This window comes from Cynocephalus volans, chromosome 8 (assembly GCF_027409185.1).
Source record: "Cynocephalus volans isolate mCynVol1 chromosome 8, mCynVol1.pri, whole genome shotgun sequence".
Classification (NCBI taxonomy): Eukaryota; Metazoa; Chordata; class Mammalia; order Dermoptera; family Cynocephalidae; genus Cynocephalus; species Cynocephalus volans.
Window position 1 is genome coordinate 21,078,215 of NC_084467.1, and position 24,450 is coordinate 21,102,664.

Consider the following 24,450-nt stretch of genomic DNA (forward strand, 5'->3'; position numbering starts at 1 on the left):
TAGGTCAGATCAAACTCCTTCAGTACTTCTCACTGTAAGTAAAAGTCCAGACCCTTAAAATGGCCTGTGAGATCCTCAGTTATCTTGCTTGCTACCTTTCCTCCACCATCTTTCTTCCCTATTGTTCACTCCACTACACAGCGCTGTTTCCACCTTGGGGCCTTGGTACTTTCTTTTCCCTCTGTCCAGGATACTGACCAGATATCTGCATGGCTCAAATCCTCATCTCCAGGTCTTTATTCAAGTATCATATGAGTGAGGCTTTCCCTGGCCACCTTATTTAATGTAGCAATCTCTGCTCCCCTGCTTTCCCTTCACTGCCTTGTTTTTCTTTTTCCTTTTTTTTTTTTTTTAAGATGACTGGTAAGCGGATCTTAACCCTTGACTTGGTGTTGTCAGCACCACTCTCCTGAGTGACCTAACAGGACATCCCTATATAGGGATCCAAACCCTTGGCCTTAGTGTTATCAGCACCACACTCTCCCAAGTGAGCAACCGGCCAGCCCTTCTGCCTTGTTTTTCTTACAGCACTTGTTACCATCTGACGTACTGTATATTGTACTTACCCGTTATCTTCCACTGGAATGTAAGCTGTCTGAGGGCAGGGAGGATTTGTTTCTTTCTACATTCCTGTCCTAATGCACAGCCTGGCACATAGTACCTACTTAATAAGTAGTTGAATGAAATCACAGATGTCTGCTAGATGCAGTTGCTTTTATGAGGTTAATATGACAATATATACCTTCTCTGTTTCTCCCCTTAGGGAAACAATGGAGAAAACCTCAAGTTCAGGTTTCTCAGGAGAAATCAGAAGCAGTAACAAAATGCTATTATTATGGACACTTAGAAGTGACACTTGTTTTCTATTGAGCACCTACTTGTATGCTGGACATAGTACAGCAGAAATAGTCTTACAACAGCCCTGTACCTGTGAGGTCAGTATTCTAGCTCTCATTTTATAGTTGGGGAAAGAAGCTGAGAAAAGCGAAAGCCTTGTCTAAGTTCGTACACCAAGCAAGGTCTGCCTGACTCCAAGGCCCATGCTGTTCCCAATATACCACACCGAACCTTCTTTCTGGATGGGGGATTACCAGGAGTAACTGGATCTAACTATGGAGCTCAGCAAGCAAGATTTGTTTTTATTGTATTTAGCATGAGGTAAAATGGTCCCAAGAACTTCAGTCAAGTATTCATCAAACTAAGTGTGGCTGTTATATTTAGGTCAGGGATCGGAAACAATAATTAGTATTTTTGTGTGTGTGTGTGACCAGTAAGGGGATCGTAACCCGTGGCTTGTTGTCATCCGCACCGCGCTCAGCCAGTGAGCGCACCGGCCCTCCCTATATAGGATCCGAACCTGTGGCTTCGGCGCTCCCAGCGCCGCACTCTCCCAAGTGAGCCACGGGTTTGGCCCAGTATTTCTTTATTGAGAGAAAAACCTTTGTCAACCAAGATGCCTTCCTGGGACTCTTCTTGAAAATAAGTGGGAAATTTTTTATATTTACATTTTGGTAAGCAACATTGCTAATGACTATTTTTGCTCTGGGTCTCTTGAGCTCCATTTTTAGTTTAGAAAGTGCATTTCTGAGCTGTGTGTGGAGCATTACCTAGGAGTTCAGTTTCCTGGGTTCCTTTCATCTGCCCTCCTGCAATGCAGGGGGGAACCTCGCCTGGTCTCCAGTTTCTGACTGGAGTTACCAGGGCCAAGAGAACTGCTAGCCACTGAGCTGTGAGTAATTTGCTTTTGAGAAGTAAATAGAATCTTGCCAGTAGAGAACCCAGGGGTGTGGCCAGTAGTCATTTTCCCAGGCTCCTCCCTCCCCACCCCCAAATGACCTTAACCTTCTTTCATAGCTGGAAAGCAGCCAAGTACAGCCTAAACAATACTCTCAACCTCATTGGCTCTTTTTGCCTTGCAGCCACTGCCACTGCCAAGTGGCTAAGCCTTTCCCACTAGGCCTGTCAGTGGGGTCAAGGTTTTCTAACCACTGAAAGGCAAACACTGAAGGAAAGGTGAAGAATATCTAGTGTTCATGGGCTTTAAAGGATCAGTGTTTGGCTCCCATGATTGGAGATAGGGTGGGGTCTTTGTCCTGGAGTAGATGGGCATCTTCAAGTGCACCAGCAGAGGACAAAAAAGATGCTTTAGATAAATGTCCAAGACCTGATTGGTGTTACCCCCCATGTCAGGATGGATGTAAATGTCACCCAGCATCCTTGGAAACTACCAATGAATGCCCTTCTATCCATGGCAAAAATAAGTAGTGGAAAGTTCTGGTAAGGCATAGCTGTCTGTCATCATGGGCATTATCCCTGCCTGTTTACAGTTGATAGTGACAGGAATCAAAGGCCAGTGTGGTATTTTTTTTTTTTTTTTTTTTTTAAGATGACCGGTAAGGGGATCTTAACCCTTGACTTGGTGTTGTCAGCACCACGCTCACCCAGTGAGCCAACCGGCCATCCCTATATAGGGATCCGAACCCGTGGCCTTGGTGTTATCAGCATCACACTCTCCCGAGTGAGCCACGGGCCGGCCCCTGGTGTGGTCATTTTTGCCCCACAATGGCATAGCCTCAGAGCCAACATTCCAGATCAGGGTCAGCTACTCCGATCCCATAGGATTGGGGCCATGGAAAGTTTAGTGTCTGGAAACTGAGCTACTGAGAGTAGATATAACGGGCTGTCCCTCCACCCAGCCTGGGGCCAAGGCCATCTCCAGATGTGGAGGCAGGAGCAATGCAAGGCAGGTACAGAGAGAAATGAATTTTCAGATTGCTCCAGGGAGGTAAGTGTTCCATGAGAACTACCTAATTTCATTCTCTACACCTTCAGTGGGAAAGAGAAGTGTTTTTTGTTTAGGAAGTTTACAGCCCATGTTTATTGAGTACTTTATTCCACACACTATGAATCCTGTGAGGTAGATATTATCATCATCTCCATGAAGGCAAGGACTGTGTCTGTTTTGTTCAGTGTTACATCCTCATGCCCTTTCACAGGGTAGGCATTCCTATATTGTTGAATACATCAAAGCAGGTAAGATAGTGGAGGCTGGCCCCTATGAGGATCCTTGGTGTTACAAGGCTAAGCTCTAACCAACTGAGCTAGCCAGCCAGCCCAAGATAAGAATTTGGTAGAGGAAAGAGAAAGTAGGAACTGTTAAAACAGTGTAGGGTCAGGCCGAGCCCGTGGCGCACTCGGGAGAGTGCGGCGCTGGGAGCGTGGCGACGCTCCCGCCGCGGGTTCGGATCCTATATAGGAATGGCCGGTGCACTCACTGGCTGAGTGCTGGTCACGAAAAAGACAAAAAAAAATAATAATAATAATAACAGTGTAGGGTGGTAGAAAGAACCAGCCTGGGAGGTTGGAGACCTGAGTTCAAGTTCCATCTCTGCCACTAGGTATGTGACTTTAGGCCAGTCATTTCCTCTTTGTGAGCCTTAGTTCCTGCATCTATTAAATATAGGCATCAGATTAAACAAATGATATATCCATCAGATCTTTAATGAAGATACACAACGTATATGTAAGGTACTGTTCTAAGCACCAGGAATATGAGGGTACTTCAGAATGTTCGTGGAGAAATACAATTAAAAGGTAACATAGGCCTGGCCAGTTAGCTCAGTTGGTTAGAGCGCCGTGTTATAACACTAACGTTAAGGGTTCAGGTCCCTGTACCAGCCGGCTGCAAAAAAAAAAAAAAAGAACGTTTCCATGAACTTTTTGAAGTACCCTCATACAATGGTGAACAAAGTCTTTGCTCTTCTCTTATATTCAGAAGCTTACTTTCTAGAAGAGAGAAAAAGACAATGAAATGAATAAAATTCATGGACAGGACAAGTAGATGATGTTAAGTGCTAGGAAGAAAATAGAATAGAGTGATGGGATAGTACAGGTTGATATTTGTGGCTGAGAAGTCAGGGAAAGCCTCTCTGAGGCAATGACATCTCTGCTGAGGCCTGAATATAGTGGACTAGCCAAACGGTGGTCTCATGCAGGAGAAATAGCAAGAGCAGAGCCGGGCAAGTTCAACGAACAGAAATGATGTAACCTCAATTCTAGGATGCTAGAAATAGTGATGTATTGCTTGCATTGTTTAAGTCAGGGGTTTGTCTTATGAAATTGTTTCCTGGTGGTGTGTGATATTTGCTTCTTAATTGAAGTGGCTGGGAGGCGTAGTCTTTCTGGAGCCCTGGGATATGGCTCTATCTCGTTTGCTTTCCACAGTTCTGATAGCTCAGCCGGCTCCTTGTGTTGATGCAGGCTCCATTTTAGCTGCAGACTCTAAAAGCAGACTGGAGAGAGCTGCCTCCTTCACTACTCACTCACAGCCTCAGAGCCCCAGAATCCCCTCCCGGCCCACCCAGCCTTCTTCTAATCTGACAAGCCAGGGAGCCAGGGCTTTGAAAGCACAAGATTCAGCTTCCTTGTTTTCCTGTCGGAGCAGTAGCCAGAAAATGAAACAGGAAACAGAGCGGAAGAGGAGGGGGTTGGGTAGCAGAGAAGGAAAGGAAGGAGAAATTGCAGGAAAGTAGAGCTGAAGATCTGGACAAAGTTCTGCCTCTACAGCATGATAGATGAGCTGTTAAAAAACATTTTAACTTGTCACAAGAGACCCCTGGCCTTTTTACAAATGGACTTTTGAGGGAATTTGGTGTGGACAGAGGGCACCCTGAGAATGCATGTCTTTTTCCCTTGTGAGTTCACAGAGCAAGAACACTTCATTTCTCAGTTTTGTCTTTAGAGCGCTGCTTGGAGCCTCACCGGAGTTCTAGAGATTCAAGTCACAGCCTTAGGCCCCAATCACAAGTGTGCCCCGAGGCTTTGCCATCTTACTCACAGGCCTCAAAAGCTGAGAACTAGTGAGCGTCACTGAAAAAGCTGGGGGAAGAGCCTTCTAAACTCAATTTTTTCCCCTTCTCCCAACCCACAACGACTAAATGTGATTTGTATTTTATCCACCTCGCACGCAACAAATATCTAAGGGCAGTTTAGGTCTTGGGGCCTGAAATGAGTTATGAAGAACCGAAAGATACAGCCCCTGGCCCCCGCAGAAGTGATGTGGGTTAGTTTTCTTTGAGCGGAGAGATAGCAAGCATCTCTTTGTTCCCACCCCATAAGTAGCTGTTGTAGAAGATAAACCCCTCCCTCGGCCCGGGCTGCGGCCAGAGGCTAACCCAGACCCTAGCTCCGTTTGCAGGGCAGATAACTGAAACCACAGAAGGCTTTGGAATCCTGAGAAACAAGAAATCCACCAACGGAGAAGGATTTATTATCTGTTTCCTTTGAGGAGGGTGCAAAGTTGTTCTAACAGTTTCCGTTGTGGGGGTACCAACTGGCCGCTCCTCCCTAACAGACGCTTTTGTGGAATTGGCTTCATTTTCCTTTTTCGACCCCACTTCCTACCAGAGAAACTGTTTGAGTGACGGGGGAGAAAAGAGTCCTGGGGGGTGTTCTCTGAGGTTTCCTTCACCATCCTCATGAGTCACCTAACATGGGGCTGAGGGATGAAGTAGGACAGAAGATCCCTGGGAGGCGGAGGAGGGGAAAGTCGGGGAGATCCCCCACTTTCTTCACAGCCGGCACGCAGGGTGCCGCTGCCGGCCACAGAAACCCCAAGAAAGCTTTCCTTTGACTATTCAGAGAACATCTATTGTATGCCAGGCGCTGTACTGAGCTGTTGTTGCTTGTCAGCAGGGAAAGCGCAGCTCCGGCTTCTGTGAAGAGGCCGCGGGGCAGCCCCCAACTACGAGAGCCTCGGCCCACATCGGGAATGCAGGGAACGTTCTGGGGATGGGACTGGGCAAGAGCACCGGCTCTGAGACGGTAGGTCCGCCGCCCTAATAGAAGGCGGTGGAGGGGGCGTGGAGGAGGGCGAAGTGTGAGAGAGAACTCCTCAGGTGTCACCAAGGAGGGAAGGCGCTACAAGGAGAGGCGCGGAGCTGCCGTCCCCGCCCAGCTCGCCTGCCCGGAGTCAACATGGCCGCGGCGGGGGGAGGAGGGGCGGCTCCGAGTCCGGGCAGGAGTGGGGCGGGGCCGCCGTCGACAGAGACAGCGCGCAGGCGTATGCCGCTCGGGACCCGGATGGAGGTGCTGCGGTTCGGGCCCCGCGGGGGAGGTCGGGACGGGCGGGCGCTGGGGACCCGGCGTCAGCTTGGGAGCCCTGGAGTTCTAGGGGGAGGGAAGCTGTCAAACGGAGGCCTAGAGGAATGAGGTGGAGGCCTCCGAGAATCGGAGAGCTCCGCCCCTCCGCCATAGCGGCCTCCGGCGCCGCCTCTTCCTTTACAGCCTCCCGCCCTCGCCTGCTTCCGGCCCTGTGGCCTGGCTGTGCTCCGCCGCCTCCCTCGGGAGTAGCCCCTGGGTCGTGCACTCTGTGGGGTGAGGGTAGATACACGGTCCCCGGTAGGGACTGTGTCCGAAAGGAGGACGCTAGTACGGGCTTCGGAGCCGGCCAGGCTGGCAGAGAGCAGCCCATGGGTCGGGACGGCCTACAAGGTCTTTGGCCCCGAGGACCCTGGGTCAGAGCGGCTTCTCCACCCCACAGAGGGTGTTAGTCTTACCCAGCGTCGAGGGCTTCAGTTCAGCAGGATGTCCCAAGTTCTCAGGGCCCACCTACCCTAAGCATACCCAGCAAAAGCCTGCTGTACCACTGGAGGAAATATTAGGTTAGGCGCTGGGTGACCTGGGTTACATGTAATCCTGGCTCGGAAAGAGTGCATATACCCTTTGGCCAGGGATGAGGGCTGGTACCGTGAGGTTTCAGAAGCAAAAAAAACCCCAAGACACTCTCTTTAAGTAGCCTTGGGTGTGTCACTTGACCCTAGTGAGCCTCAGTTTCCATATTCATAAAATGGCGATGGTAATTATACTAGCCTCACAGGGTCTAATGAGATCCCTGGGGCCTGTTTATCTCACGGGAAAATCAGAGTGAAACTGGTTGATCTGTAAATGTCCTCCCAGTTAAGAGAGCCTGTGATTCGGCAAAGGGGTTGTTGGGAAGTGAGGTTAGCAATTAGCTGAGAGGGAGAACTGACTGGCTCTATTTTATTTTTATTTGGTTTACCTGTAAACTAAGTGTGGGCTTCAAATCTCCTGTGGTCGCTGGGGCTAAGCTTGACTCTGGAGAGAGGAAAGGAAGAATGCAACCTGGTCAAGAAGCAGAGGTGGGTTAAATGCTTTTCTTTTCCCAACTTGCATTTGGGTGGGAAGTCAAGGAAGGGAAAAAGTGAATTGACCCTCAGAGAAGGAGCAGGCGTGTGATGTTGGGTGTGCCTGTTTCTGTGATTTCTCTCGGTTCAGCGAGTCAGATGTTTGGAAATGTAGGTAGATTCACAAAGTACCGCTGCTCTCTGGGGTTTTCAGCTCTCCTTTGAACTGAATTTTCATGAGCAAACCGGTGTGGAGTTAGTGGCTCCTCCCTTCCTGCAGGCCTCCTGTTGATGGTGTAAGCAGCAGGCGCCCCCTGGTGCAAAGGAACCAGTACTGTTGCTATTGGCCAGCCTTGTTTCCTTTCTGTGGAAATTTTTCTTGTGGTTTCTGTGACTTTGTTGTCTTGCTGTTAACATGAGATATTGTAGGAGGAATAGTGGGAGCAATGATTTTATATCTAGAGTCAGTGAACTGGTGATGCTGAATCCTATCCCTACCACTTCCAGTCATTCAGAACACAGGTTTAAGATCTCTGTTTGCATGCTGGGCCCTGGGAACATAGTTGCCCCTGCCCTCACAAGTGAGTTAAATAAACAATAGCAATAAAGACGACAAGACAGAGGGCAATGAGAGCATATTATGAGAGCATAACACATAGTCTGGTGAAGATCAGAGAAGAATTCCAGAAACAGGTGATACCTAAAGGTTTGGTAGGTATTATATAAAAGAAGAAAGGAAAGCTTTCCAGCCCTCCTTGTTAAATTTCTCAGTTTAATTTTTTTTTTTTTTCTTTTAGGCATAGCTCTTCACTCCAAATCGATGAGCTGCCTTTGATGCTCTTGCCCTCCTTTCTTATTTCCCAGGCTGGCGTTTGAAAGTTCTGTAGGAGCCAATACTACTTCTTTTAGCCCAAAGAATTGTAGAAAATGCCTTAAAGTGCATTCTTTGCCTCAGAATGGCTTCGCAATTGTTTATACATTGCTGCCATTCCAACAAAGAGATGGGAAATAAGTTTTCTCCATCCCTAGTAGTCGACCCTGTATTCACTCTGTTTGTTTTAGCAGTGCGAGCTGGCTCAAGTCCTGCTGAGTGGTGGTTTTCTTTTCCTTCTCCACTTAATTTAACAGACCAGCTGAATACACATCAGAGAGCTAAGCTGAAGTGTGTAGTCATTATGGTCTTTGAGTACAGTTCAATGCCCCACTTTTGGGACTCTGGTTTGGGACCTAGTTTATTATTCTGGGCAAGAGAAAAAGGGCACACACCAAATAATAGCAACCACAACATGGATTTGTGTAGTACTTCACAGTTTAGTCCATTTCACCATCATGACAATTTTGTGAGATAGGAAAAAAAAAGATAGTTAGACCCCCCCCCCCCCCCAGGTTTCCTAACTCCTGAGCTAGTAGTCTTTTCAAATGATCCCATTTTATACATAAGGAACTGAGGCTCAGAAGGACTAAATGAGAGCTTATAAGTGACAGAGTCAGGAACTTGAACCCAGGTCTTTAGTTCCTGCATAGGAGCTCTCAACAGGCTTTTAAAGATTTTCAGTGAGCTTGTCTTTTCAGCTTCATGCTTATCTGTGTGTAACTTTTTCAACAGGAATACTCATACAGTGCCTCAGAGTGACACCCAGTTGTTCCATCTGCCTTCAAGATGCTTTTCTCTCACTGGGAAAGTTAGGTGGTTAAGTTTGCCATAGTAATGCTGAATGGAGAGATTCCTATGAAGAATGTTTTCAATAATTTGCTTTCAGTTCATATGTGACCTCTTCTTCCTTGGGTTTTGGAGTTTAGAAGACTGAGGGAACTTGGTCCTGGTAGCAACACCCCTGAATTTCTGGTGGTGAGAGAATGTGGCCCCTGGACCCATCCCGGAAAGAGGTGCTGAGGTTTGCGATCAGCTGCCGTGTCCTGACTCTGATGCTGCAGGTCAGTCTCTGATTTTTTTTGTCCTGAATGTGCCATGGGTACATGACTGGGCTAAACACTAACAGTAGTCCCCATCTCCATTTCATTTCCCAAGTGTGCCCCTCCATGTGGTTGGAAACATAGACTTAATAGCTGAAAAGTAGACAGGAATCTTAGAAACAGTTAACTGAGCCCTTGTTTTACACATGAAGCAGCAGAGGTCCAGAAAGGTTAAATGACTTCCATAAAGCCACATAGCAAGATAGAGAAGGGCCAGAGTTAGACCCCTCCCAGGTTTCCTAACTCCTGAGCTAGTGGTCTTTTTCAACAGACAGTTATATTCTGTAACCAGAGATGCTTTTAGGGTTTGATAGTTCAGAGGATTGCCCTGGGTCCCTTTATCAGGAGATTGAGCACTGTGTCAGTTGAGTGGGAGAGAGGTGGCACTATGCAAGTCCTGAGACCATTAGTATATTCATTAATCAGTAACAGCTGCTCCCCCCCCCCCCCCGCCCCGTATCTCCCCTGGCTGCCTCACCCACACAACCCTCAATGCATTTGCCCTTTTGCAACTCAATTTATGCATATTTTAATCAGATTTCACATATATATGAATTAATTGGTGCCTGGCATGTTACCTGGTGCTTAGTAGGTCTTCAGTATATGTTCATAAATGAATGAATGTTGTTGAATGTATGTCAACACCCTAGCAATGTTCTGTTAACATAATTGTGATAAAAATCACAAGCACCATTCTGAGGTTCATGGCTGGTTTCTTTGTGGAAACCTCCTTTATAGAAGGCTTTGCTGGGTTCCAGGTTTAGTTGAAAGTGTCTTCAACTTGGAGGCCAGTGTTGTCATCTGTGACTGTCACTCCTGTCCCATTTGTTTTTACTGTTTGAAGTGGCCTAATAAGGAAACTGACCAAAAGGGGAAGAACCTTAAAAATAAGGTTATGATTCTGTTGCCAGACTGGGAAGAGCCAATGATGGCTCTGAACCAGCATTAGCTGAATTATTGGCAGAACCAAAGGAGCAGTACTGCAAATCAGCATTTGGGATAGGGAACCAAGACACCTGGGTTCTAATTCAGATGGTGATTTTGGAAACACTATGTTTCCTCTAAGTAGTTCATTCAGCTACCAAAATTTTCTTTTTTCGGGGGTGGGGAGAGGGCAGCTGGCTGTTACAGGGATCGAACCCTGGACCTTGGTGTTATCCGCACCATGCTCTAACCAACTGAGTAACCAGCCTGCCCCAACTACCAAAATTTCATTAAGTACCTATTATGTTTCAAGAACTGTGCTAGGTACTGAGTGTAAAAAGTCATGGTCTCTTTTCCCTTAAGTAGCTGACAATCTAATGGGGCAAAAATACATTTAATCGTGGGGCCGGCTCGTGGCTCACTCGGGAGAGTGCGGTGCTGATAACACCAAGGCTACGGGTTCAGATCCCTATATAGAGATGGCCGGTTAGCTCACTTGGGAGAGCTTGGTGCTGACAACACCAAGCCAAGAGTTAAGATCCCCTTACCAGTCATCTTTATATATAAAAAAAAATAATAATACATTTAATCGTAAATGGTATTTTATTATTCTTCCCTCACCCCCTCCCTCCTTTCAGCTTTAAAGCTCATACCATCAGATTATATCTCTATTTACCCTTCATTGTTGCTGTTATCTCTGTTAATGACAGCTATTCCTTGAATGTTTAGCTTCTGGTTCAATGTCACTCTTTCCAGCACTTACTACTGTTGATTTATTGGTGGTTTCAATATTCATGAAGATGCTATATCCAGTGCCTTGGTCTCTCATTTCCTTGTCCTGTTTCCTTTTAATGATCTTTTCTTCATCACTCTCATAGACATACCATATACCCCCAACCCCTGCCAAATCTCAGATTTAAGGATCCCATTTTCTAACCATTATCTCCTATCTTTCCAGTTCACTCCCTCTAGTACACCAGCTCTAACGATTCTTTTACCCCTCAGCATTTATAACCCATGGATCCTACTACTGCAGTTTCACTGTCCCTCACCCACCTCATGGCTTCAACTCCCCTTCTTACCTAGCTAAGATTCCATGGTCCATCATGATAATTTCTTCGTGGGCGTGGGTAGGCACTCAGCTCTCTTGCTGCCCTCTGGACTCTTGACCTTGATGTTACCAGCACCACGCTCTAACTATTCCTGCTGTTGCCGAGAGAAAAACACATAACTGTACTAACTAGTCTTTTTTTTTTAAAATCAAGATCAGTAACGCAAGTGAGTCCTCAGTGCTACCTGGCAATCTTAGTGTACAAGGATACTCCAAAAGGTTCATAGAAAATTTGTGTTATCTTTTAATTCTATTTTTCCATCAACTTATTTATTTATTTATTTATTATTTTAATTTTTCTTAAAAAGATGACTGGTAAGGGGATCTTAACCTTTGACTTGGTGTTGTCAGCACCACGCTCTCCCAAGTGAGCTAACCAGCCATCCCTATATAGGGATCTGAACCCATGGCCTTGGTGTTATCAGCACCACACTCTCCCAAGTGAGCCACGGGTCGGCCCCAGTGCACAGCCTATTTTGAGAACCAGAGTTATAAGGGACTTATTTTACACATTTTCCTCTTTCCTCAAATCTAACATCTTTTTCCCAATATTCACTCTGTTTTGGGTTTTTTTGTTTGTTTGTTTTGGTGGCTGACCAGTAAGGGGATCTAAACCCTTGACTTGTTGTTTGTTTTTTGTTTTGTTTTTGGCAGCTGACCAGTACAGGCATCATACTTTAGACTTTGGTGTTATCAGGTCTGTTCTCTAACCAACTGAGCTAACTGGCCAGCCTTCCCCAATACTCTGAATTGATAACTTGTTTTCCTGAATGAAAACTCAGAAAAATAGAAGAAACCTTCCACATACTCCCACCACATCCATCAGTCTACCTACATCTTCACCTTTGTACCTTCACTACTGAAGATTGGATGAACTGTCTGTCCTCTTTGCTAAGTCTAGCTCCCGCCTGGGTGGCAGATTCCATCCACTTTTGCCTGCCCAGCAATTCTCCCCTCTCTTGCCTGCATACTCAGTGGCTTCCTTTTTACTAGATTATTCTCACTGGCGTACAAATACTATCTCCCACCTTAAAAAAAAAAAAAAAAAAACCCACAAAATTTCTCTTGACCCCACATTGTCATTTACCTACTACCTCATTTCTCTACTCCCCTTTACAGCAAAACTGCTCAAAATTATCATCTGTATGTATGCTCTATCTATAATTTCTCCTTTCCCATTCTCTATTTTCTTTTCTTTCTTTCTTTCTTTTTTTTTTTTTTGGCTGCTGTCCAGTATGGGGATCTGGTCCCATTCTCTGTTAAACCCAGTCTAAGTAGGCTTCTCTCTCTCCCACTCCATTGAAATAGCTCTTGTCAGAGTCACCAGTAACCTTCACATTGCTAAAGCCAGTGATCAGTTTTCAGTCCCCATTTTATTTGATCTATCAGCAGCTTTTTTTTTTTTTTTTTTTTTTAAAGATGGTCGGTAAGGGGATCTCAACCCTTGGCTTGGTGTTGTCAGCACGACACTCTCCCAAGTGAGCCAACCGGCCATCCCTATATAGGGATCCGAACCTGTGGCCTTGGTGTTATCAGCACCACACTCTCCCAAGTGAGCCACGGACCAGCCGCAAATTTATGTCTTTAGCCCGGATCTTTCTTCTTCTTTTTTTTCAAAGATGACTGGTAAGGGAATCTTTACCCTTGACTTGATGTTGTCAGCACCACGCTCTTCCAAGTGAGCTAACGGGCCATCCCTATATAGGGATTCGAACCCATGGCCTTGGTGTTAAAAGCACCACACTCTCCCAAGTGAGCCACGGGCCAGCCCTCCTGATCTTTCTTCTGATCCACAGAGTCATATATCTCTCTGCCTAGTTGACTTGTACGCTAGAGTTTCCAAGTCAAACTTAACTAGCCCAAAACTGAACTCCTCATCCCCCGCAACAAGTCTGTTCTTCCTCATTTTATTAAATGATAATTCTTTTCTTCCAGTTACTCAACCAAAGTCCTGGTTCTCCTTACTCCACAGGCCCTCTTCAATGCTGTCATCCCAGATCACCATGCCGAAGCCTTCTCTCCTCCTCGCCTGGCTCCCTCGGGCTCTATGGACCAGTTTGTGGAATGTCTTCTGGGTGGCTTGTCTCGTTGGGATGCTGAACACTTCCTGTTCATTGCCGAGCATGGCTACCTGTATGAGCATAACTTTGCCTTCTTCCCTGGTTTCCCCTTGGCCCTGCTGGTGGGGACTGAACTGTTGAGACCCTTGCGGGGGTTACTAAGCCTACGGAGTTGCCTGCTAATTTCAGTAGCATCACTCAATTCCTTGTTCTTCGTACTGGCTGCAGTCGCACTTCATGACCTGGGCTGTATGGTTTTGCACTGTCCCCGCCAAGCCTTTTATGCAGCACTGCTCTTCTGCCTCAGCCCCGCCAATGTCTTCCTGGCAGCTGGTTACTCAGAAGCTTTGTTTGCCCTTCTGACATTCAGCGCCATGGGGCAGCTGGAGAGGGGCCGAGGCTGGACTAGTGGACTCCTCTTTGCCCTTGCCACAGGTGTACGCTCTAATGGGCTGGTCAACATTGGCTTCCTCATGCATTCTCAGTGCCGAGGCTTTTTCTCTTCTCTTATGGTGATGAATCCCCTGAGACAGATCTTTAAGCTGATGGCCTCTCTGTTCTTGTCAGTGCTCACACTTGGCCTTCCCTTTGCCCTCTTTCAGTATTATGCCTATAGCCAATTCTGTCTTCCAGGCTCAGCCCACCCCATTCCTGAGCCCTTGGTGCAGTTAGCTGTGGACAAGGGCTACCGAATCACAGAGGGGAATGAGCCATCTTGGTGCTCCTGGGACCTTCCCCTAATATACAACTATATCCAGGATGTCTACTGGAATGTTGGCTTTTTGAGATACTATGAGTTCAGACAGGTGCCCAATTTTCTGCTGGCTGCACCAGTGGCTATATTGGTTGCCTGGGCAACTTGGACATATGTGACCGCCCACCCTTGGCTCTGCCTTACACTTGGGCTGCGAAGGAGCAAGGACAATAAGACTCTAGAGAAGCCCAATACTGGATTCCTCAGTCCTCAGGTATTTGTGTACCTGGTCCATGCTGCAGTGCTTCTGCTGTTTGGAGGTCTGTGCATGCATGTTCAGGTGAGGTGGATTTGTGGCTGGGATAAGGATGTGAATATGGGCAAAACTCCTTGGCCAAGGACAGGAAAGACAGCTAACGTCCTATTTAAGTGACCCATACCTAATTCATTCCACAACTAATTTGGGTTTTTTCTTTATGGCAGACCCTGGGTCCAACCTCTGAGAATGGAACATGAGTAAGATAAAATTGCTGCCCTCATGGGTCTCATGGTATAAATAGGGAGATAAGATGTTTAACAGATAAAGTTATAATACAGTGGGATGGAAGAGGGGTTGCTATTTTGGGATAAAAAAAAAAACTCAGATTAAGTATTGTGGAAGTGAAGAGGAAGAAGTGGCTAACTCACTGGAGGAGTTGAGAAAGGCCTCATATTTAAGCTGGGTCCTGAAGAATAAGAAGGAATTTTCCATAAAAGAACAGAGGAGGAACATTTTAGGCAAATGGAAGGGCATGTGCAAAGATGTGGAGGTTATGAAAGGACCTGATTTGACTGAGATTTAGGAATAAGTACAGGGGATATCTCTGGTTTCTTCTAATATACAGTAATACCAATGTTGGCTTCTTGAATGGTGACTTTTGGAGGAGCCCAATTTTCAGAGGAGACATCTTGTCCACTGTTTGGGATGGTGGTGGTGATAGAGAGGGACAGGAAGAGTTTGACCTTATGTCTGTTCTGTTCTTCTTGGCTGTGGCCCCACCCTGAGGAAATCTGTTTGTCTCCATGCTGACCTCTCCTTAGCAGTTTCTGCCTCTTAGAAGTGCAGATTAGCTGTTCGTGAAGCTCTCTGAACTGTGTGGATAAGAAGCACAGGGGAAATAGAAAGTAGCATTCCATGTTTGTAGCTGGATTAGCTAGCAGAGTGAGTGCCAGCAAAGCTTAGGGTTTCCAGGTTAGATGAGGGAGAGCACTTGGAGACTTGTCTCTGAACTCCTCTTGGAGGGAGAATGTTGAGCCGTAGGATCCCCTGCCCCTTTCCTTCTGCTTTGCTATCCCTATGGGATAAAGCACCCACCTCAGGTTCCCAAGCCCGGAGTCACAGCCCAGAGTTTAGAGTCCAGGTTCTGGGGTAAAATTAAGACCCATAAAATTTTAGTATTAAATTATTGTGGTAATTAGTCTGTAGCTATGTGTATTTGTAATATGGAGATTGCCTGGCTGGTGTTGCACACATCTTTATAAGGCAGATCCTGTGCTCTGCTTAATATCTTTTCCAGTGTAATACATTTCTAGTCATGATGCCATAGTTTACCCAGCAGCAGAGAAGCCCCCATGTTGGTCCAATATGAATCAGTGACATTCCAGCAAATGTGTGGCTTTTCCCCCTCTTATGATTTCTAGGTCCTCACCAGGTTTTTGGGCTCCTCCACTCCTATTGTGTACTGGTTTCCAGCTCACTTGCTTCAAGATCAAGAGCCGCTGTTGAGATCCCTAGAGACTGTGCCTTGGAAGCCTCTTGCAGGGGACTCCCCAGCAGGACAAAAGGTCCCCAGAAATTCTATCGTGGGACTTCTGTACAACTGGAAAACCTGTTCTACAATCACACGATACATTTTAGGCTACTTCTTGGCTTACTGGCTCTTGGGACTAATCCTACATTGCAACTTCCTGCCTTGGACATGACCTGGAATCTCAAGGGACAGGCTGGAAGCCAACTTAATCCAGGAGATTGAAAGCAAAAATACACACTGGGACTGCCTGCACTGCCCTGAGATCATTACGCTGTCTCTTTGAAGGCTGGTGGAATGGGTGAAGTGTGAGCCACTAGAGCCTCTTCTGATCCTACCTAGGCCATATTTTAGAGTAGTGAAGATTATCTTGTTCCAAGTCTAAGTACACCTGGATCTGTCGAGTCAACCAACATAGCAGAGACAGTCTTAAACCTACCACTGACCCACACGTAAAATGTAAATTATTTAAATGTAAATTTCATCAAAGGCTCTAGCACAGGATGGTGCAGGCCTGAACAGCGTAGTGGCAGTAGTAAAGTGGGGACCATCTTTTCTAAATAGGACATTGTTTCCAATGATTTTTTTCATGATACGTACATTTATTTATATGAGAATACAAAGATATGCAAATTAAACAACTTTCAGCTATACATGCAATTAATTACCTTTTTAAAAAATAATACAAATCACTGGGGCTGGCCCGTGGCTCACTCGGGAGAGTGTGGTGCTGATACTACCAAGGCCACGGGTTCAGATCCCATATAGGGATGGCCGGTTAGCTCACATGGAGAGTGTGGTGCTGACAACACCAAGTCAAGGGTTAAGATCCCCTTACCAGTCATCTTTTTAAAAAAACCAAAAAACAAATCACTTGGGGAAAAAAGTCAGTGTAAGGAATATGCAGCAGGAGCCCTGGATTCTAGTCCGTTCAGTAAGACCCCATTTATCAGCTGTGTGACTTTGGGAGCGTTTTCAGAGCCTTAGTTCCCTCCTCTGAAACTAGGGGAAATTATATTATTACTTGGGAGGGAGGTGGTGAACCATATAATCTTTTGTCTCTTTCAGATGTAAAATTTTTTTTTTTTTCCGGTGGCTGGCCGGTATGGGAATCTGAGACCTTGATCAGATCTTAGATCTTAAGAGCTGCCTTAAACAACAAAATTTATGTAGAGGCTTAAACATGAGATTTTAGGAGAAAATATCTCCTGTTCTGTTTTCAGCAATTAGAAGAAATTCCTCTTCCACCCCTGGGTGCAACTCTGAGGAATAATTTAAGTGATCTTTTCTTTGAATGAAGGAAAACAGTGGCACCTGGCAAATAAGGCTGGTTGTCCTGCCTACGTTAACTTGTGACGACTGGTCTTCCTGCTGTGCTCAGGTGCCTGTGCTTGCTTGATTGGTAGACCTGGGTCAGAGGGGCCAATGCGGCAGCATGAGTTGATCAATTGTAGGTAAGTCCAAGGTTGAATGAAATGGTATCTGTCCTGGGCCGAGCCCGTGGCGCACTTGGGAGAGTGCGGCGCTGGGAGCGCGGCGACGCTCCTTCCGCGGGTTCGGATCCTGTATAGGAATGGCCGGTGCACTCACTGGCTGAGTGCTGGTCATGAAAAAGACAAAAAAAAAAAAAAATGGTATCTGTCCTCCTTCCTGCCCCATTTGGTTATGAGCCTGTCACTATTATGGTAGTAAGATCATTGACCCCTGTTGAGTTATTTTTACCCATTCCTTGATCCAGGTAAGAGTTCTGCTCTACATTACCTCCCTTATTTCCAATTTGAACCAAAAATTCCAAGAAGCATAAACTCTTTAAAACACATGGGTAATCATAAGCAGTTTCTGGAGAGCCCTGAGAATTGGAATTTTGACACACTCCCTCTGACCATGACAGAAAGCTAAACTTGCCAGCTGAAGGGAATCTCTTGGCTGAGCCCCAGCACCCTCTGTTGGAGCTTCTGGTCAGCCTGGCCAATAAGCATTTCCCATCCATTGCCACAGCACTAGCACAGCTGAGAGAATTTGGTTCAGAGTCAAATGCTTCTGAAAATGTACACACAGATTGGGGCAGCCCTCTGCCTTCTGCCAAGACACCGAGTGCCCTTCTTGGCAAAAGATGATCACCCCTGCCCTAGTGTCCCTCCAGTTGGCAGAGACTGCTCCTTCTTTCCTCGCCAACAGCTGCAAATCCAGGGACTTCCACCCTGTCTGCAGGAGGAGTTAGGGTCCTGTTTCAGCTCTTTATTGCTGAGGTAGAAGCGTGAGGTTCTTTGCTCTCAGGTTCTCTTCTCTGCCTCCTTTTGGGGGACAATCAGGATTGATTGTTCCCCTACTGGAAGAGGGGACTCAAACCCCACAGGGTCGGTGTGATTTCACTGCTCTGGCAGTCTCAGCTTAGCCTTCACACTAGATCTCATCACCCCAGAAACAAGTGATTTCAAGGCCCAGAAACCCTCTATCTCGAGGACCCAGCTAGGTGGATGCACCTGGTGCAGCCTGGAAAAGGACATAGTTTTCTCTCTGACCTTAGGAGGATTTAGTTGCTGTTCTTTAAGGATCTAAGGAATGGAATTTTATGGCCGGCAGCTGTCCTTTTACCATCCTATTAACAGTCTTTGATAGTCTGGGAGAGGAACATGAAGGGCCCAAAGCAGGAAGCTTCCTGTTTACCCTGAGGTATAACAATGCTGCAGCTGGGTTGGGCATCTACAATTTCAGAGAAAAGTCATTTCCGTCTAAGACCCTGCTAAAACAGAAACCAGACACTTCATGTACCTAGGAGTAGATGCTTTTTTGTTCTAATGAAGGTGGGAGGAGAGGGAGTGTTTGACATGTCTTTACCAGTCCCCCTGGGGAAAAAAACTTTTTTTCTTGAACAGGCCCTCTCACCATCTAAAAATATAGTACATGCAGGCTCAAGGGATTTGAAATTATTGCAGCAACTGTTTATTAATACCTATTCTAGGGGAATAAAGATGGCAGCTATGCCTCCTGTCTTCAAATAACTAATAGAATTGCTAGCAGATACACAGAAACATTAAACAAGGTAGAAAGGGATAAGTTCTGGGGAGTGAAAGGACACTTAAACTTGCTCTGTCTCTCTACTTGAACTTTTTATGATGAAGGTGAATTGAAGTCTTATTTGTGCACTTAGAATAAGGTAAGTACAGAGCAAGTGTTTTGTTAATTCAAACAAGGTAGAGATCCCTTCCAGCTTAGGATACCTGGAAAGACTTCGAGGAGAAATGGCAGTTGAGGTGGACTTTTTTTTTTTTTTTTTTTAAAGATGACCAGTAAGGGGATCTTAACCCCTGGCTTGGTGTTGTCAGCACCATGCTCAGCCAGTGAGCGAACCGACCATCCCTATATAGGATCCGAACCCATGGCCTTGGTGTTATCAGCACCGCACTCCTCGAGTGAGCCACAGGGCGGCCCTTTGAAGTGGACATTGAAAGATAGGTAGGACTTGAAAGTTAAGGGTAGAAAATGAGCATAGCAGGCAGGAAATGGAACAGGACTGGGAGAGCTCAGGTTGAGCAGAGTTGAGGTGTTATTATTGAGATCTAGGCTTTGATCAGCCCCAAGCCCAGCTCTACTGTGTACTAGCTGTGCAAGCTAGAGCCAGATACTGAATCTCTAAGCCTCAGTTTACTCATCTATAAAACAGTCATAGATATGAATAATACTATCTCATAGGGTAGTTGTGGGAATTAAATGTTACCACATGAAAAGTGTTTAGAATAGTCATAGCAAAGGAATAGCTGCATTTTGGACATGTTGAGTTTACAATGCCAGCAGCAAATTCATGTACCAGGAAGTATGGAACTGGAGACAAGGAGAGGGGTCAGGGAGCCATCCACACAGACATAATTATTTCAGCCATGATATTGGATGGGATTATTAAAAAGGGAGAGTGGGGAGAGAGAAGAGGGAGAGGCTGTAAGACTTTGGGCAAATGACTCAACCTCTCTAAACCTGTTGTCTCATCTGTAAAATGGGGGTGATAACATGTCCCACATAGAGTGGTTATGAGGATAAAGCACTTAGCACAGTGCCTGGCATATAGTAAGAAACTCACGAATGATAGCTATTCGATTATGACTTTGATTATCATTATCATTCAAGTACCAGAAACATATAGTATTGGGGGAAAAGAGAGTTTCAAAAAGAAAGCGATTGCCAGGGTCATATGCTGTTAATGTTAAGGAAAAGATGAGAAAAGCTATTGAATTTAGGGATAAGGGATATTATTGAAGGTAAGCTAACTGCTATGATAACTCCCAAAACTTGGGCTGGCCAATTAGCTCAGCTGGTTAGAGCATAGCCTTATAACACCAAGGTCATGGGTTTGGACCCCCTAACCAGCCAGCTGCCAAAAACAGATAACCCCCAAAACACAGTGGCTTAATAAAAGTTCCTTTTTTCTTTATATTGTAGTCCAGTGCAGGTTTGGGGAAGGAGGCCATTTCTACCCAATCATTTGGTGACCCAGTTTTTCCATTTTGCGACTGCCCTTTGGCTCCTTGGAGTCCTCTACTTTCAGAAAGGTGTAATGGACCAGCCTGGAAGAAATTCACATCACTTTCACTTACATCCCACTGGCTAGAACTCAGTCACATTACCACATCTCACTGCAAGAGAGGTGGGAAGTGGGGTTGCCAGGTAAAATACAGCCTGCCCCGTTAAATTTTTTTTTTTTAATGGCTGGCCTGTTCCACACTCTTGACCCTGGTGTTCATAAACACTGAGCTCTAACCGACTTAGCTAACTGGTCAGCCTTCCAGTTAAACTTGATTTTCAGATAATGATTTTTCAGTATAATTATTCTCTAAATATTTCATAGGACATATATACTAAGGAATTTTTCTTTATCTGAAATTCAAATGTAAGTGGGCACTGGGCATCCCATACTTTTGTTGCTAAATCTGGCAGCCCTACTGAGAAGTGAAGTCTGGCTGTAAGTTCAGGAAGGAGAGAACACATACTTGTATGTCACAGTCTGCCTTTCCAAGCCAAATACCTGATTCTCCTCACAGGATACTCTCACTCCAAATTCCATATAGTCACAATATTCAGCCCAAAGTCATTCAGCTTCAGCTATGGTTTCCTATGGTGACTAATAGACTAAAAAACCAAGTTATCTGCACTCCACAAACCCATCCAATACACATTGGTAGAGTAAGAAAAGGATAACCTCAATATTCAGAAAAGGAAAGCATGGAAGAGGTACAACAGTCACTGGTTCAAAGCGGTTCTGAATTCTCACTGTCAGGCACATTGAAACCTCCTCTAGGGCTGGGGGAAGTTCCCTGATTAGACCCTGATTTCATTTCAGGAGGGACTCCTTTGTCCGTTGTTCTCCATGGCTCTTGGATGTGCCCTCTGAGAAGTTCTTCCTTGTTGAGATCCTTCCTGGCCACATTTGAGATGGGTTTTATGGGGTATGACCTTGGAGAATGCTCAGCTTTCACTGTCTACTTCCTGCTGGTGAAAGCATGGAAGCCTAAAAGTTATTTTAAGTCTCAACCAGTCAAAGGCTTTGTGTGTATTAAAGTATACATAATGAAATTTACCGTTTTAACCATTTTTTTTTTTTTAAAGATGACCGGTAAGGGGATCTTAACCCTTGACTTGGTGTTGTCAGCACCACACTCAGCCAGTGAGCGAACCGGCCATCCGTATATGGGATCCAAACCTGGGGCCTTGGTGTTATCAGCACCGCACTCTACCGAGTGAGCCACAGGCCGGCCCCATGTTTTAACCATTTTTAATTGCAGTCAAATATATATAACATAAAATTTACCATTTTAACTGTTTTTAAGTGTACAGTTCTGTGGGATTAAATACATTCACATTGGGTTTTTTTTGGCAGATCATATGATAATTCTGTGTTTAGTTTTTTGAGGAACTGCCATATTTTCCACAGCAGCTGTACCATTTTACATTCCCACCAGCAATGCACAAAGTTTCCGATTTTTTTAATTTTACTAATATTATTTTTACATTCTATGATGTTGTTGTGGAGTGGTTGTGAGGGAGAGGGAGAGGGGAAGGGAAAGAAATGTGATGGAAGAAGGAAGAATGAAGGAGGAGGGGCGGGATTGAGGCCTGTGGCGTCCCCCACATTCCCACAGGGGAGACCAGGGGGCTTCCAGTGGTGGCTTGGTCATTGGTGGGCTGGGTGCAGATGTCAGGGGGTGTGGCAAAAGCCCTCACCCCCCGCTTGGGAACCCAGGGCCCTTCTTGCTATGGCTTGGTGGTCATCACTGGGCTGGTTGTGGGTGTTGGGGGTGTGTGGCCAAGGCCCTCAGCCGCCCACTGCCCCAGCTCAGGAGAACCCAGGGCATTTCCTGCAGTGGCTTGATGGTCATTGCTGGGCTAGTTGTGCATGTCAAGAGGGCATGGCAGAGACCCTCAGCCTCCCACGGCCCGGGCTCAGGAGAGCCAGGGGTACTTCCTGTGGTGGCTCAGTAGTTGCCGCTGGGCTGGCTGCGGGTGGGGGGGACATGGCTGAGTCCTGAGGCCCCCCACCACCCCAGCTTGGGAGAGCCCCAGGTGCTTCTTGTGGCGGCTGAGTGGTCATTGCTGGGGTGGTTGGTCTTGGGGGTGTGTGGCTGAGGCCCAAGGCCCCGACCCTTGGGACTGGTTGTGGATGTCCCAGGGCATGGCTGAGGCCCCTGGCCCTTCCCACTTTCTGGCTTGGTAGCCCAGGGGACTTCCAGTCCTTCTAGGTGTTATAGGTGTTCTTTGGTAAAATGAGACCTTTACAAGGTTAATATCAAACGTTGTTTCTGGTTGTGGGTACTTTGTTTTTTCTTTCAGTTCTGTTGGATTACTTGCTGTTCCCTTCATTTAAACTCTGGGCTGGAACTAATTTGTTGTCCTTTGCTTACTTCTAAAATGGGGGAATTTCCTGTGGGGACCAGTACTTGAGCTCTGTGGTTGAGCTAAATTGCTGCTTTGCTGCTGATTCCCTAGGGAAGGCTTTTTGTGCAGCTCAGGTTTTTTTTTTTTTTTTAAAGATGACCGGTAAGGGGATCTTAACCCTTGGCTTGGTGTTGTTAACACCGCGTTCAGCCAGTGAGTGAACCGGCCATCTCTATATATGGGATCTAAACCCGTGGCCTTGGTGTTATCAGCACCACACTCTCCCGAGTGAGCCACGGGCCGGCCCCCAGCTCAGATTTTAATGGTTGACTTTATAGGAACTTCAGGGTCTAGAGAAATCCGGTGCACCTGGGTTGTGTAGAAACTCTGGTCTGGGCCTGAGTCTTTTCATCAAATTGCATCCCATGCAATTCTATATTCCTGACCAGTCTCCTCTGAGTGGTCCATCACTAATTGGGGGGCAGATCAGCTGTCCTTGATGTGCCCCAGTGTTCCCCTGGTGGGCCCATCTCCCCCACCACCCGTGCTCCTAACACTTCCCATGGGACGGCTGTGCACTGGTCCCTTGCAGTGACTCACCGGCCTCTGAGTGGCTCCTTTTTTTCAGTCGTTGTGGCTCTTATGTGGGTCCATGGGAACCCTGTTAGTGGTCTTGCCAAGGCCCTCTTCTCTCCTGCTGCTTCCAAACAATTTCATCCGAAGGGCACAGCTGCAGCTTTTGCCAGCTCCTGCTCTGAGTGCTCAGCAGCTCCAGCCTGGAAGCAGCCAGGATTTGAAACAAAGCGGTTTTTTCTTTCTCTCATTGTGGCTTCTCCCACCTTCATGCTCTCCATAGGTCTCTCCTCTTCCCCTGAGCTCTAGCGGCCCCAGCTTGCCTGTCGTTGCTTTCTAGTTGTAAATTGGTTGATTTGTGGGAGAGAGTGACACTGGGGACCGTGTATTCTGCCATCTTGAATGGAAGTCCCTCCAATTTCTTAATATCCTCACCAACACTTGTTATTTTCTGTTTTCTCATTGTTGTTGTTTTTAATAGTAGACACCCTAGTGGGTGTGAAGTAATATCTCATTTTTGTTTTGGTTTGCATTTTCTTGTTGATTAGTGGTGTTGAGTATCATGTCATATGCTGATTGGCCATTTGTATATCTTCAGAGAAATATATATTCAGGGCCAGCCCGTGGCTTGCTCATTCGGGAGAGTGTGGTGCTGATAACACCAAGGCCATGGGTTCGGATCCCATATAGGGATGTCCGGTTAGCTCGCTGGCTGAGCGTGGTGCTGACAACACCAAGTCAAGGGTTAAGATCCCCTTACCGGTCATCTTTTAAAAAAGAAAAAAAAGTTTTTTAGTTTTGATGAAGTTCGATTTATATACATTTATATGCTCCTTGTTGATTTACAGTGGGGTTATATACAAATAAACCCATTTTTAGTTGAAAGTATCCTAGGTTGAGAATGCACTTAATATACCTAACCTACTGAACATCATAGCTTAGGCTAGCCTACCTTTAATGTGCTCAGCTTAGAACACTTACATTAGTGTAAAGTTGGGCAAAATCATCTAACACAAAGCCTATTTTATAATGAAGTGTTGAATATCTCTTGTAAGTTATTGAATACTGCACTGAAAGTGAAAAACAGAATAGTTATATGGGTACTAGAAGTATGGTTTCTACTGCATGCATACCATTTTCAAACCATTGTAAAGTTGAAAATGGTAAATTGAACTATTATAAATTGGGGGACTGACTGTACTTTTGTTGCCTGTGCTTTTGGTGTAATATCCAAGAAATCATTGCCAAATCCAGTGTCATTAAGTTCCTCCCCTATGTTTTCTTCTATGAGTTTTATAGTTTTAGCTCTTATATTTAG

At 45.9% G+C, this 24,450-nt stretch overlaps 1 protein-coding gene across 4 annotated transcripts; it reads left to right on the forward strand.

Annotated features, from left to right (window-relative positions):
• The first annotated feature begins 5,652 nt into the window (after nt 1-5,652).
• PIGV (phosphatidylinositol glycan anchor biosynthesis class V) lies at nt 5,653-16,336 on the forward strand. Of its 4 annotated transcripts, none has more exons than XM_063105104.1 (5): nt 5,653-5,823; nt 7,073-7,160; nt 8,946-9,080; nt 13,127-14,248; nt 15,589-16,336. In XM_063105104.1, the coding sequence occupies exons 3-5, from the start codon at nt 9,003-9,005 to the stop codon at nt 15,868-15,870; spliced, it is 1,482 nt and encodes a 493-aa protein (XP_062961174.1). In that variant the 5' UTR covers nt 5,653-5,823; nt 7,073-7,160; nt 8,946-9,002; the 3' UTR covers nt 15,871-16,336. The 4 variants fall into 4 exon arrangements, with proteins under 4 accessions (XP_062961174.1, XP_062961172.1, XP_062961175.1 ...); XM_063105102.1 differs by lacking the exon at nt 5,653-5,823 and adding an exon at nt 6,030-6,087; XM_063105105.1 differs by lacking the exon at nt 5,653-5,823 and adding an exon at nt 6,079-6,115.
• The last annotated feature ends 8,114 nt before the right edge of the window (nt 16,337-24,450 follow it).

What these genes read in the sequence shown, in the direction of transcription:
- PIGV (XM_063105104.1), top strand. Translation starts at nt 9,003, where the DNA reads ATGTGGCCCCTGGACCCATCCCGGAAAGAGGTGCTGAGGTTTGCGATC. An exon ending in TCCTGACTCTGATGCTGCAG is followed by an intron (nt 9,081 to 13,126) that starts GTCAGTCTCTGA and finishes CTTACTCCACAG; the next exon opens with GCCCTCTTCAATGCTGTCAT. An exon ending in GTCTGTGCATGCATGTTCAG is followed by an intron (nt 14,249 to 15,588) that starts GTGAGGTGGATT and finishes TATGATTTCTAG; the next exon opens with GTCCTCACCAGGTTTTTGGG.